The sequence below is a fragment of the Molossus molossus genome, unplaced genomic scaffold (genome assembly GCF_014108415.1).
Source record: "Molossus molossus isolate mMolMol1 unplaced genomic scaffold, mMolMol1.p scaffold_m16_p_8, whole genome shotgun sequence".
In the NCBI taxonomy this organism is placed as follows: Eukaryota; Metazoa; Chordata; class Mammalia; order Chiroptera; family Molossidae; genus Molossus; species Molossus molossus.
Window position 1 is genome coordinate 76,200,363 of NW_023425402.1, and position 14,566 is coordinate 76,214,928.

A 14,566-nucleotide genomic window follows, 5' to 3' on the forward strand; every position below is an offset into this window, starting at 1 on the left:
AAAAGGACTGCTGTAATTAGCAGGAGAAATGGAAGAAAAATAGAACCACACTAACCAAAAATGGCAATAAATAAGTACATATCAATAATCACCTTAAATGTAAATGGACTGAATGCTCCCATAAAAAGACACAGAGTAGCTGATTGGATAAGAAAGCATGACTCATCTATATGTTGTTTACAAGAGCCCACCTCACAACAAAAGACTCACATAGGTTGAAAGTGAAGGGATAGAAAAAAATTTTCCAAGCAAATGGAAAGCAAAAAAAAACTGGGGTAGCAATACTCATATCTGATAAAAGAGATTTCAAAATGAAGGCCATAACTAGAGACAAAGAAGGCCACTACATAATATTGAAAGGATCTATCCAACAGGAAGATATAACCTTGATAAACATATATGCACCCAATATAGGAGCAACAAAATATATTAAAAATCTTACGGAGGACTTCAAAGGAGAAATCAACAGCAATACAGTCATAGCAGGGGACTTCAACACCCCGTTGACAGCACTGGATAGGTCCTCTAGACAAAAAATTAGCAAGGAAACAGAGACTCTAAATGAAGCACTAGGCCAAATGGATTGAATAGATATCTACAGAGAATGGCACCCCAAAACTACAGAATACACATTCTTCTCAAGTGCACATGGGACATTCTCAAAGACAGACCATATGATAGGACACAAAATAAATCTCTACAAGTTCAAGAAGATTGAAATCATATCAAGCATCTTCTAAGATCACAATGGCACGAAACTAGAAATCAATTGCAAAAAGAACATGCAAATAAATTTCAACATCTGGAGGCTAAATAGCATGTTATTAAACAATGAATGGGTTACCGAGAAGATCAAAGAAGAAATTAAAAACTTCCTGGAAACCAATGAAAATGAACACACAACACAAAACATATGGGAAGCAGCAAAAGCAGTTCTGACAGGGAAGTTCATAGCACTACAGGCCTACCTCAAGAAACAAGAAAAATTTCTAATTGACTGTCTAACCTCACAACTTAAAGAATTAGAAAGCAAACAAAAAGAAAACCACAGAGCAAGTAGAAGGAAGGAAATAGTAAAGATCAGAGCAGAAATAAATGACATAGAGACCAAAAAAACAATTCAAAGAACAATGAAACAAAGAGCTGGTTTTTCGAAAAGATAAAATCGAAAGACCCTTGGCTCGACTCACCAAGAAACGAAGAGAGAGAACCCAAATACACAAAATCAGAAATGAAAGACAAGAAGTAACAACGAACACCACAGAAATACAGAAGGTCGTTAACAGCTACTATGAACAACTACAACTATATGGCAACAAATTCGACAACCTAAGCAAAATGGACAAATTTCTAGAAACACACAATCTCCCAACACTGGACCGGGAAGAGATAGAAAACTTGAACAGACCAGTAACAACTAAGAAAATTGAAGAGGTAATCAAGACTCTCCCAGCAAACAAAAGCACAGGCCCAGATGGCTTCACAGGGGAGTTTCACCGAACATTCCAAAAAGAACTAACACCCATTCTCCTCAAACTATTTCAAAAAATTCAAGAAGAAGGAAGACTTCCATACACGTTCTATGAGGCCAGCATAATTCTAACTCCAAAACCAGAAAAAGACACTACAAAGAAAGAAAACTACAGGCCAATATTCCTGATGAACACAGACGCCAAAATCCTGAACAAAATACTAGCAAATTGGATCCAGCAATACATCAAAATATTATCCACCATGACCAAGTGGGATTCATTCCAGGGATGCAAGGCTGGTACAATATTCACAAATCAATAAATGTGATACACCACATAAACAAAATGATGAATAAAAACCACATGATCCTATCAATAGATGCTGAAAAAGCATTCGACAAAATCCAGCATCCATTTCTGCTAAAAACACTCAGCAATGTGGGAATAGAGGGATCATATCTTGACATTATAAAGGCCATATGTGAAAGACCTGCAGCTAACATCATACTCAATGGGCAGAAACTAAAAACATTTCCATTAAGAACAGGAACAAGACAGGGATGTCCACTTTCGCCACTCTTATTTAACATTGTACTGGAAGTCTTAGCCACAGCAATCAGACATGAGGAAAAAATAAAAGGGATCCAAACTAGATAGGAGGAAGTGAAACTGTCATTATTTGCAGATGACATGATACTATACATAGAAAACCCTAAAGACTCCATCAAAAATCTACTAGACTTAATAAATGAATTTGGCAAAGTAGCAGGATACAAAATTAATGTCAAGAAATCAACGGCATTCTTGTACACCAATGATGAACCCACAGAAAGAGAAACTGAAAAAACAATCCCATTTACCATCGCTCCAAAAAAATTACGATACCTAGGAATAAACTTAACCAAAGAAGTAAAGGACCTATTTGCAGAAAACTACAGGACATTGAAAAAAGAAATAGAGGAAGATATAAAAAAGTGGAAGCACATACCCTGTTCATGAATTGGAAGAATTAACATCATTAAAATGTCCATACTACCCAAAGTAATCTATAGATTCAATGCAATCCCCATCAAAATACCAAAACATATTTCACTGAACTAGAACAAATACTTCAAAAGTTCATATGGAACCAAAGAAGTCCCCGAATAGCCACAGCAATTTTGAAAAAGAAGGACAAAGTAGGTGGGATCACAATACCAGATATCAGGTTATACTACAAAGCGACTGTAATCAAAACAGCCTGGTACTGGCACAAGAACAGGCATATAGACCAGTGGAACAGAACAGAGAACCCAGAAATGGACCCAAGGCAATATGCTCAATTAATATTTGACAAAGGTGGCAAGAGCATACAGTGGAGTAAAGACAGCCTCTTTAATAAATGGTGTTGGGAAAATTGGACAGCTACATGTAAAAAAATGAAACTAAACCATCAACTTACACCATACACAAAAATAAACTCAAAATGGATAAAAGACTTAAATGTGACCCGTGAATCCATAAAAATTCTAGAAGAAAATGTAGGCAACAAAATTTCGGACATCATACGCAGCAGAATTTTCACTGATACATCACCTAAGGCAACAGAAACAAAGGAGAAAATGAACACATGGGATTACATCAAACTAAAAACCTTCTGCACAGCAAAAGAAACAATCATCAAAATGGAAAGGCAACCCACTGTGGGAGAACATCATTGCCAATGATATATCAGATAAGGGGTTAATTTCCAATATATATAGAGTGCTCACACAACTCCACAAAAGGAAGACAAAGAACCCAATTAAAAAATGGGCAGAGGAGCTGAATAGACACCTCTCCAAACAGGACATACAAATGGCCAAGAGACATATGAAGAAATGCTTAACATCACTAATCATCAAAGAGATGCAAATTAAAACAACAATGAGGTATCACCTCACACCTGTCAGAATGGCCACCATCAACAAATCATCAAACAACAAGTGTTGGCGCGGGTGTGGAGAAAAGGGGACTCTAATACACTGCTGGTGGGAATGCAGACTGGTGCAGCCACTTTAGAAAACAATATGGTGTTACCTCAAAAAATTAAAAATTGTACTTCCATTTGACACAGTGATCCCGCTTCTAGGAATATACCTAAGAAGCCTGAAACACCAATCAGGAAGAATATATGTACCCCCATGTTCATAGCAGTACTATTTACAATAGCTAAGATCTGGAAACAGCCCAAGTGTCCATCAGTAGACGAATGGATAAAAGAGCAGTGGTACATATACACAATGGAGTACTATGCAGCGGTAAGAAAGATCTCTTATCCTTTGAGATGACATGGAGGAACCTGGAAAGTATTATCCTAAGTGAAATAAGCCAAGCAGAAAAAGACAAATACCACATGATCTCACTTATATACGGAATATAATGAACAGTCTGAGGAATACGGTAGACCCAGAAATATGGAAGTAGGGCACAAAATGACATCCCTCAGAAGAGGGGGTGGGGAGGTTGGAAGAGATAAACCACAGAAATTATATGCATGAATGCATGACCAATGGACATGGACAACTAAGCCAGGAATGGGGCGGGGATGGGGTGGGGAGGGGGGTGCCAATGGGGTAAAAAAAAAAAAAAAGAGAAAAATCTTTAACAACGAAATAAATAAATAAATAAATAAATAGAAATTATAAATAAAAGACAGGTGTTTTTAAAAAATGAAACATAGTAAGCAGTTAGTTTTTTTCTTCCTCTATAAGTAGCTCTGATGGGTCATTTTATTCCTGATACTAAGAAAAATTTAGTTCTATGCAGCCGTGGAAAGACTCAGTTAGAAGACAAGGCTCCAAACCAATCCAAAGGGATCCAACCCAGTCCATCCAGGCCAGCGCCACTTGGGTCTGTGGGCAGAGGAGCAGCCGTGCTTTGCCAGCAACGTCGTCATGCAGAAGCAGAAAGACAAAGCGCTTCAGATATATTATTTTTAAATTTTGAGTCTATAACTCTATAAAACATAAATCTCTCTTCTCAGGGAAAATAAAACACATGAGAAAATAGAATCTTCAAATATAAATGTGATTTAAAGTCACATATAAGAAAGGGAAGGGGTTTTGACTTTGGTCCTCTTTCCTACAAGTGTTTACATGACTTACTATTGCTAACGCCCTGCAAGAGGGTTATAAGTGTGCCATGACATGCTGATTGTTGTAAAATTTAAACCTAAATGTATAGGTGACAACAGCAACACAACTCTGGCAACTGCAGAAAGACTTTGCAGGCCTGAAAAAGCTGAATCTTAAGTTAATAATAGAGAAAGCTGAGAATCAACCAAATTTGCCCTGAAGAATCCTCAAAAGCCTCAGAAATTGATAGCCAGGAATCTCTGGAAGTGGGAATAATGAGGAAGGGGCTAAAATGAGAAGGATTACATGAACTGTTGAGAACCTGACCTTTCCTGTTACCTGGGTAGAAGTCTAAACTTTTATTTTCTGGAGTGGATAAGCCAGAGGATCTTGCTGCCAGGCTAAAAAGGCACCAAGACATCGTTAAGGACAGTGGTACTGTACAAAAAAGTAAAAAAAATCTAAGTGTGTATTTAAATTCTATTAGAATTTTTTACTTAAACTTCCTGTGTTGGATAATTATTATCTTACGAGGATTAAGACAGAACTGTGTGTGTGTGTGTATGTATGTGTGTGTGTATGTACGTGTGTGTGTGTGTGTGTGTAACCATCCTATGACCTTCCTGTTGAACTACACCAGTTCATTTGAGTGTTACTTTAGCCTGATTTTTTCATCAATGAATTTTTGTGTGTATATGAATATAAAATACTTTAGTTTTTAATCTCAATTTAATTTGTTCTCCTTTTCATGTTTTACTAACAGAGAAAGCATATATGATTGTCACTTTTGTTACAATTATTATTTGGGATTAGGTATTTCTATAGAAAAAACTAATTTAATTTTTTGTTTTATTAACAGTTTTGATATTAACAATTAGCCAAAATCTGATTCCTAATGAAATTCCATGAAGAATGATTTTTGAGAACTTCAAATTAATATTTCTTTTTTCCTACACTGCTTATCATTGGCTACAATTTTAAACCGTTTTTAATGCAATTTGTTCACAACATTTTTAAGAATACAAGGATCCAATATCTTTTATATACACTTTATAAAGTAACATCAGCCTATTGTCCCTTACATATGTCTAGTTAAATATTAATTCACACATTCAACACCTGTTTATTAATATGAGCCATAATTTGTGACAGTGGAAATTTTTTCAGTGGAAAAAAACAGAAAACCTTGCCTTCACAGAGCTTAATTTCTGTATTTCTGTATTTCTGTATTTATTTATTTATTTATTATTAATACACTTGAATTTATAATAAGTAAATGCACAAATTAAGCAATACATTAGGAATTCATATAGGTTATGGGACAAAAGGACAAAACACAACAGAATAATGAGGTTGGGGAATACGAGACTCAGGAACAGGTTGAAGCTTTTTTGAGATTGATTACAATAATGTGAGATGGAGCTAAAGAAGGTGGACAAGTCTGTGCTATTAATAGCTGAAGTTAAAGTGCCTCACTACACTGCAGACTTGCTTATTTTATCAACCTGCATAAAAACTGTCAGTATAACGTTTGAAACCAATGGATCAAACAAAATAGAAAACAAACCATTTTTAAATAATATATTAAGACTTACCAAATGCATTAACAAGTCAAGTGGCATAGAAAAAACACCAATCCGAAAGATTAGTACAGTACATCAAAAAATTTATGTGGTGGATTGGTGAGTGTACAGACTAGTAACTACACTTAGCTAACAGTTCTAGACAGAATCCCTGAAGAAGAATCTTAGCAGAATGTTGTTTTATTGATAAGCACTAAAACAAACTACTGATAACAAAATATTCAACTTATTATATTTGTACTTATATGTGGAATCTAATGAACAAAATGAACTGATGAACAAAATAGACATGAATACATGGAACAGACTGACAGTTGTCAGAGAAGAGGGGGCTAGGGGGCTGGATAAAAGAATTAGGTAAAAAAATATATATATATATACATACATACATACATACACACACACACATTTATATAAACACATAGACAAAGACAACAGTGATAGTGATAGAGGGAAAGGGGATGGGGTAGGTGGAGGTGGACAAAGGGGTGATAAATGGGGTTGGAAAGAGACAGCTTTGGGTGGTGGGTGCACGATACAGCGTGCAGATGTTTTGTTGAGTTGTACACTTGAAACCTGTATGGTTTAGTGAACCAATGTCCCCTCCCAATAAATTCAATTGTAAAAAATCCTCAAGATGAAGGACCCAGTGTGGGCTCTCCCTCTTGGGAACACATCGGTGCTTTTCCCTTCCCCCAGTTATGTTACCTTTGCCTTTCTCTCTCTTAAGCTCCAAGGGCCCTTCTGCCTCTGTATCTTGTTTCCTGAACCTATACTGCCCAGCTGGCTCATTTCAATTATGTCTATAACTTTAAAAATAACCTTTCTCTTATAAAAGGAAGGAAGGAAGGAAGGAAGGAAGGAAGGAAGGAAGGAAGGAAGGAAGGAAGGAAGGAAGGAAGGGGAGGGGAGGGGAGGGGAGGGGAGGGGAGGGGAGGGGAGGGGAGGGGAGGAAAGAGGAGAGGAGGGGAGGGGAGGGGAGGGGAGGGGAGGGGAGGGGAGGAGAGGGAGGGGAGAAAGAATGGACGCTAGGAAAGGAACTGCATAAGTTTTCACCACTGTTACAGCTGCACCAGCTGACAGAAGTCAAGGCCTTTACAACAAAAGTTTATTCTAAAACCCTGAGTTATGTGTCACTCTCTTCCATTCACAGGTCTATATTCCATATTAAATGATGGTATCAAAATGATAAATCTAATAAAAATCTGAGCTGCTAGAGTTGTGCCCAGTTTCAGTTTTATAAGAAGAAATGGTATTAGAACACAACATAACTGCTATTATGTTAAAAATAAAATAATGTATCATGAAAAGTTTCTGGATTCAAAGCAGAAATATAAAAAATTACAGTTAAAACAGTTCATTGGTGATGTTTGGCAGTGTCACAATCAGAACATTAAACTGGAATAGTTAAGCCTAGTGGAATGCAGGTATTGTTTAAGAATACCTGATATGAAAAATGTGTGAATGTACTCAAAACCCATACTTATCAAAATCATTTTCAACATTATATTTGTAAATGGAAGAGTGAAAAATCTGTGAGATTTAAAAAGTGTTTATGTATAATTTAAGAAATTGTTCGAATTCTGGTTATCAGTAGGAAAATAGTTTCATTGATTGGGAAGTCTTAGTCGGGAATTGCACATAGCTACTTTAAGAATAAAATCATAAAATTTCAATAATCAATGTATTCCCTGAGGCTTTGCATTTATTTTTCTTATAACTACTATATATTGGCAAAACATATGTTAGATAATTTCATTTAATTTCACATATAGATACTCTCCAGTGCCCTTAACTTATCCTTGAGTGTCACATGATTCCATTGTCCATGTGCAACATGTTATGGAAAAGGTTTGGGAAGAATCAGAATAGTCCATTAGCAGTTTCCCAAGTTGGAGATCTTAAATGGCAGTCAGTATATAAGTAAAAGAAAATACAGAAACATTACTTGAGGGATACATTTACCTCTACACTACCCTCCCTCAGATCTTAGGGGACTAGTAAAATATCTGAAAATATGCTATAATACCTTGATCAAAACTCATAGATTTTGAAAATGTATTTAAAAAGTATGTTTTTTTGCTATAGAATATGGTTACAATTTCAACTTAATAAATGTTTTATTATACTGTAATTTCACCAATAAATTCTTTTTTACAACGTAACAAAAATATTCATTCAATAGTTCTCTTTTTATGTATAAAATTTTATAATTTACCAAATATGTTTAAAATTTAATAATATATCTATTATCATTAATCATTTATTCAGATACCATTAGGTAAGATATCAAATATTTGAGAAAGTGTTATATCTGTATCTTTGAAGAGAATTAGTCAAAAGCATTCATGTAGAAAGTGAACAATAATTAATAGAGCCCTCTACAAATAAAATAAGACCCCAATGAATTTAAATAGGATTTGCCTTAAAATGTAAAATACTCCTTTAAAAACAGGCTAAAAAATCTTACAGAAATATGCAGTCTTGGCAACCAAAGGAAAGCAGAGGTCAGAAGCCTGGAGAACTGCTGAAGAAACTGGAACGTTTTCTCCTTGTCCCCCAACATTATCATGAACAAAGAGGATACAAACCAGTCATAGCCAGTATAACTCCCCTGCAGGCAGACTGAAAAGCAGAGTTAAGGAACTGTTATAATATTTTATCTTATAAAATGAAATATAACAACTCCATAATATTCATTTCCAGGATCTCTATGAGGAAAGATATATTAATGACACTTAGTCCTCATTTTGTCTTTAACCAATTTATAGATATTGTTATAAAATTAAATTTTATTAATAAAAATTTACTCACACAGTAACTATTACAATGTACTAGTCACTTAAACGTCTAGTGGAGGCCAATGGCACAAGCAAGTGGAAGAAAAATTATCTGCTTTGTAGAAACACACTTTTCAAGTCATGAACACAACAGTACCATCCTTTCTTTAGTTTGGGCCATCTGCTAAATTACTAGCATAAGCAGGTATTTGAAAAACCCACACACTTGTAGATTCAGTAATACAAACAATTTGTACATATTATTTTATTCAAGTCAACTCTTATTTCTGAAATAAAGTAATAAATGGATTTTTATTAAATAGGTTCAAATAAAATAATAAATGGATTTATTATTATTATTCTAGATTTACTCAATCTAGAATATTTTTCTAGATTAACTAAATCTATTTTGAAAACTTTTATGTCTGAAAATATATTCTAATAATTTTCACTGGAATAGCTGCAGATTGAATAAGATTGAATTTAAAATCACTACTTAATAAAATGCATGTCTAAAATACAGAATAAAATACTAAAAAACATATCATAACAAATAAATCACTCATATAAGTTAAAGTATTATTTTACTATAAAAGTATTAAGGCACCCCATAAAAAATTATAAAAAAATATATGAAGAAAGTTGAACTGTAAATCCACTCAGAAAGGATATGAAGAGAAGATTTGACACGGGCTTGTTGCTGTTTCAGAAATCTCTCACAGTGCTTTAATACCCAGGTCAGATCATTTTCTGCACCATCTTTTAACAGGTGGAGGAACTTGCCATATCTACATTAAAAACCCACAAAATATACAAAATGATAAAAGTCAGGCCCTGTATTGTAAATTCACTTGTGGAAATCTATCCAAGTGTAGTCCTCTTGAAATCTCAAGGCTTCAAGTTTTCAAATTTCTGCTTTTGCCATAATATGCTATACAAAACACTTAGGAAAGATTAACACATAATATGTTACTGAAAATTATGATGTATTTGTATTATCAGTATTCATCTGGTAAATATTGGTAACTTCTTTAAAAAAAATAAAACAATAATGAGAGATAAAAATGTAGATACAGCAGATTTACAAGTAGAAAATAAGCATTTTTTCCTGAACTTAATCTAACACGAAATATTGACAGATTAGTATGTTAAATCTAAGATGGAATTTTAGAGTTCATCTATTCCAGCGATTCTAAATGGGAGTGGCACTTCCTCCAGCGGCCACTTTGGAAACTTATGGGGGCATTTTTTATTGTCCTAGTGACTGGGGGCACTACTGGTAGTCAGTGAGTGAGGGCTAGCAGGGTAGGCATGGGACAGCATGATAACAACTTGCCAATGCCTTCCTTGCTATTTGCATGAAGCTAATTGTTTTGCATAAAATCATAAAATATTTTTCCTATAGTTTTTACATATTCTTAATGCATGTGTAAATTAGGGAAAGATAGTACTTTATTTTATTTGAAGCCTTACTGAGCCTTGTTCCCCATTTTGGAAAGATACTTTGCCAGTGGCAACTCTCTTGCAGTATTTGAAGCACCAAAATAAAACCAGTCTCTGTAGCTGCCAGCATCACGATGATTTTATGAGTGCCAGCTATGTCTTGCACTGTAGTTCTATGCAAACATTTTGTTATAAATCATTTTCTATTTTTTTCTTATCTAAAACATATTATTGAATTTTTAAAATATGTGACTAGCCTGCTTATATTATCTACGGATTTCATTTTACAGCTTATATTATCTATGGATTTCATTTTATAGCAGAAATAGGGTACTTAAAATAAAAAGCAGGTTGCAAAACATAATCGATGTGTTATATGCCCTATGTAATAAGGGTGAGTGAAGTAGTGTTAGTACCATAGGTTTCATTATAATGCCATTTTTCACATATATCTTTCTAAAACTTGATTCTGATCCTTCAGAATGGGACAATCAAGAACCCCATTTAATAAGCAAGAATGGGGGTGGGGGTGGCCAAGGACTTAGTCCTTAACTCCCATCTGCTGTTTAGCTTGTCCATTTCCTTTGAAAATTACAATTTGAATACTGAAAATTCCGATGACTATAACTGGTTTATTTATTTTAACTTCAGCATCTATCCTCAAGGTACTTTTGTACTCATCACCACAGCTTGATAATTTAAAGTAATCATATTTTAGAAAATGTCATGATTGTACTACCAATGTGCTGATTTTTACGATGTTATTTTTGGAAAAAAAACTGATAGTCATAGAGGAGTTAACACACTGGAGTTAAACTCTTAAATAATAATGAATCATAACATATTTATCTACAGAGGTAATTTAATCATGTGCCAATATCCACGAAATAAAGTTATTTTCTGAATGATAAATTCTGCATTTAAATATACAAGGGTTGGTTGTTAAATTAAATACTATTAAGCAAATATCAGGTAGATAAAAAAAAAAATTCTAGAAATACACAAGGGAGATATTTCCCTGTAATATACCTGACAGTCATTTTAATGCCAAGCTGCTGCACGGATGAAAGACTTTCATTCTTCACATTTGCGTCAGTAGCTAAAAACAATAGAAAACTGGGTTATAAAAATGTATAAAAGTCTGTATAATATTCACATTTTAATTGAAAAATGATAAAAGCAAAATTTTTACATATTTTAATGTGAATTTTAAAAACACTGATGAATTTGTTCTTTCAAGGACTGTCAGTTATAGTTTCAAAGAAATTAACAGAAAACTTTTTACAAATAACTTTTATCCTATAAAAAGCATTGTTGAAAGCATATTAAATACAAAACAACTAATCATAGTTTTAAATCAATCTATTTTTACTTGGTTCTCAGAACACAAAAGCTATTAACCCTCAAACAGTCTAGAATATTGCACTTTCATTAAGCAATGCATATATATATTCAACATTCTGAATTACAAATCATATATATATATATCTGTTTACTGCTTAAAGATTTAAACATGCGTGTCAGGAAGGAATAATCAGTATTGTACTTATAATGTACAACAATGTATGAGGGTGGAATCAACAAGTTTCTTCCTGCAGGAGAATCCTCTGTGAAGTAGGAATTGTGATCCTCTACCAAAAGTGAAGAAGGGGTTCCTTTGTCTCCCTATCCTTACCAACACTTGTTGTTTGTTGAATTATGATGATATAAAAGTGAATAAGCCAGTCAGAGAAAGGCAAATACCATATGATTTCATTTATATGTGGAATCTAATGAACAAAATAAATGAACAAAATAGAAACAGACTCATAGATACAGAGAACAGACTGACAGCTGTCAAAGGGGAGGGAGGCTGGGTGAAAAGGATAAAGGAATTAAGCAAAAAAAAATAAAAGAAGAAGAAGAAGCAACTTCATAGACAACAGTATGATGATTACCAGATTACCACACAGAAAGGGGGGGGCAGGGTAGGAGAGGGTAAAGAGGGGATGAATGGGGATAGAAGGAGACTTGACTTACATTAGTGAACATACAATATACAGGTGATGTATTATAGAACTGTATCCCTGAAACTAATATAATTTTATTGTCACCCCAATAAATTCAATTAAAAAAAGCACCTGAAAAGATTTACCTATTAATAAAAGTATGAAGACATATTTTAAAAAGTGAAGAAGGGGTTGTTCAGTGCAGAAAGGTTGTAGGAAAGGTTGAAAGTTAAGATTAGTCCTTGAGAACACTGGATTACCAAGCTAACAATGAACACTGAAAAACATTATTAGATAGCACTGAAAGTCTAGTTGAAACTTTCAGTTTTGGGCTGAAGAAATGGTAGTGTGCATACACACAAACACATAATATTAAGGAAATTATCCAAGACAACATATTATCTACTGGTAGAGAGGACCAAAGGTTAGGTTTTCTGAAATCTCATATCACAAGTTTTCCTTCCCTCTTATTACATATTGGTGCATGGCATACTATCAATATAATCTCCTTCACTCATGGACTCATTCATTCCTTGTATAAAATTCTGATAAAGTAAGTGTAGCACATGCTAGAAGATATGGGGGAGAAAAGATAAATAATATATCATGTCTTAAAAGATTTTCCATGTAGTGTCAGAGATAATATTTGTATATAGATAGCTCTCATTTTTTAAAGTGCTAAGAGGAATAAGAATGGTACAGATAAAAATGTTATGTGGATTCAGAAGAGGGCAAGGTTAGGAAAACATGGCGTTTAAGCTGAACCTTAAAATATGGGTAGACTTGAGATCTGCAGAGATAGGGAAGAACATATTAAGCATCACTGTTATCAAACATGTACTCTTTGGACCAGCGGTAATTCATCTTTTAGCACTCCTAGAGTTAAGATAACCTACTTATCCTAGTTTACCTAGGATGTTCATGGTTTTAGCACTGAAAGTCTCATGCCCAGGAATTCCTCACAGGAACAGGCAACTAGACTGGTTGGTCACCTACCTAGAGTGATTATTTTCTTAAAGAAAAAATATAGTTAGACAGATAGATATAAATAAATGCCAGTTAATTTCTAGATAAACTACATATTGTTATATTTTGCCTATAATGACAACAGTTAAGCTGTATTGTATTTAGCTTAGAATTCCTTGCTTTTTATGACTTTTACTGTGCTAACAGATATACCTTCTATCCCTAGGGGAGAATAAAACTAGTACTGCACCACTAGCCACAGGTTAAGCAAGGGTGACTCCTCAATGACTTCCCCAGATTTTTCAAACTGAAGTGAAGCAGGAAATTTCCCCCCTATTAATCCCAGGGCTATGAGGTGCCCTAGGTCTCCAGAAGAGAGGAATAAATCCAACATTCAAGGAGAGGCAAAGACAGAGGAAGGAGACAAATTGCTGAGGACAGCTTTATCCCATTTTTATGAACCAATGATTCTGCCTCATTTTCTGCTTAGACAAAAATTAAATAAATAAATAAATAAATAAATAAATAAATAAATAAATAAATAAATAAAAGTTTGATTTGATTTTCCATCGCTTGGTACCAAAAATATGTATGTCACAAATTATTCTCTCTCACAAAATGATGGCCAGTTTCTAAAACTATTCATCAACATTCATATGTTCACCACAATTTCAAGTTCTTAGTCTTATCAACAGCATTTTTTTTTTTTATTCAGCCATAATTTAAACACAGTTTTTGTCAATGACCACTACAATCCAATCAGGTGAAATTCATTTGAGTAATGACCAGGAAGTTCTTTTTGTCTCAGTACCTGTATCTGTTCCTGGTGGCCCTACATTTTATGATTAATTATATTTTAGTATCCCAAGTTTAAATATGTAAAACTTTAGGCTATAATGTTGATGACACTAGCTAATTTTGCAAAATTTAAACAATTCCAATAAGATAAACACTCTGACTTTATATATTCCTATAACGATGGTATAGACCTACCTTTTATCATGTGATATGATGAAAAGATTGATTTTTATAAACCAGAATAATTTTATGTTAAGTTATATAATATTTAGAACTCTAATACATATAAAATGAGATTATTAAGCATGAAAAATATTTATCTTTATTAAGATATAGACCTGTGTACTTGTAATAATACTAATAATACTAAACTTGAGTGAATGAATGAGATGAATAAATGAATAAACAAACATCCACTGAATAACAACAAAATAAAATGTG

At 33.8% G+C, this 14,566-nt stretch overlaps 1 protein-coding gene across 12 annotated transcripts in view; it reads right to left on the bottom strand.

The window, feature by feature from the left end:
• Positions 1–14,566, bottom strand: part of TBC1D32 (TBC1 domain family member 32) — a 191,225-nt gene that overhangs the window by 25,356 nt on the left and 151,303 nt on the right. For 10 of the 12 annotated variants that reach the window (XM_036248320.1, XM_036248330.1, XM_036248322.1 and 7 more), the window contains 3 exons: positions 11,403–11,472; positions 9,603–9,718; positions 8,621–8,775 (listed from right to left, as the gene is read on the bottom strand). In XM_036248320.1, the coding sequence (XP_036104213.1) occupies positions 8,621–8,775; positions 9,603–9,718; positions 11,403–11,472 (341 nt within the window). The remainder of the gene's footprint in view (positions 1–8,620; positions 8,776–9,602; positions 9,719–11,402; positions 11,473–14,566) is intronic. The other 2 variants (XM_036248328.1, XM_036248329.1) reach the window with 2 other exon arrangements.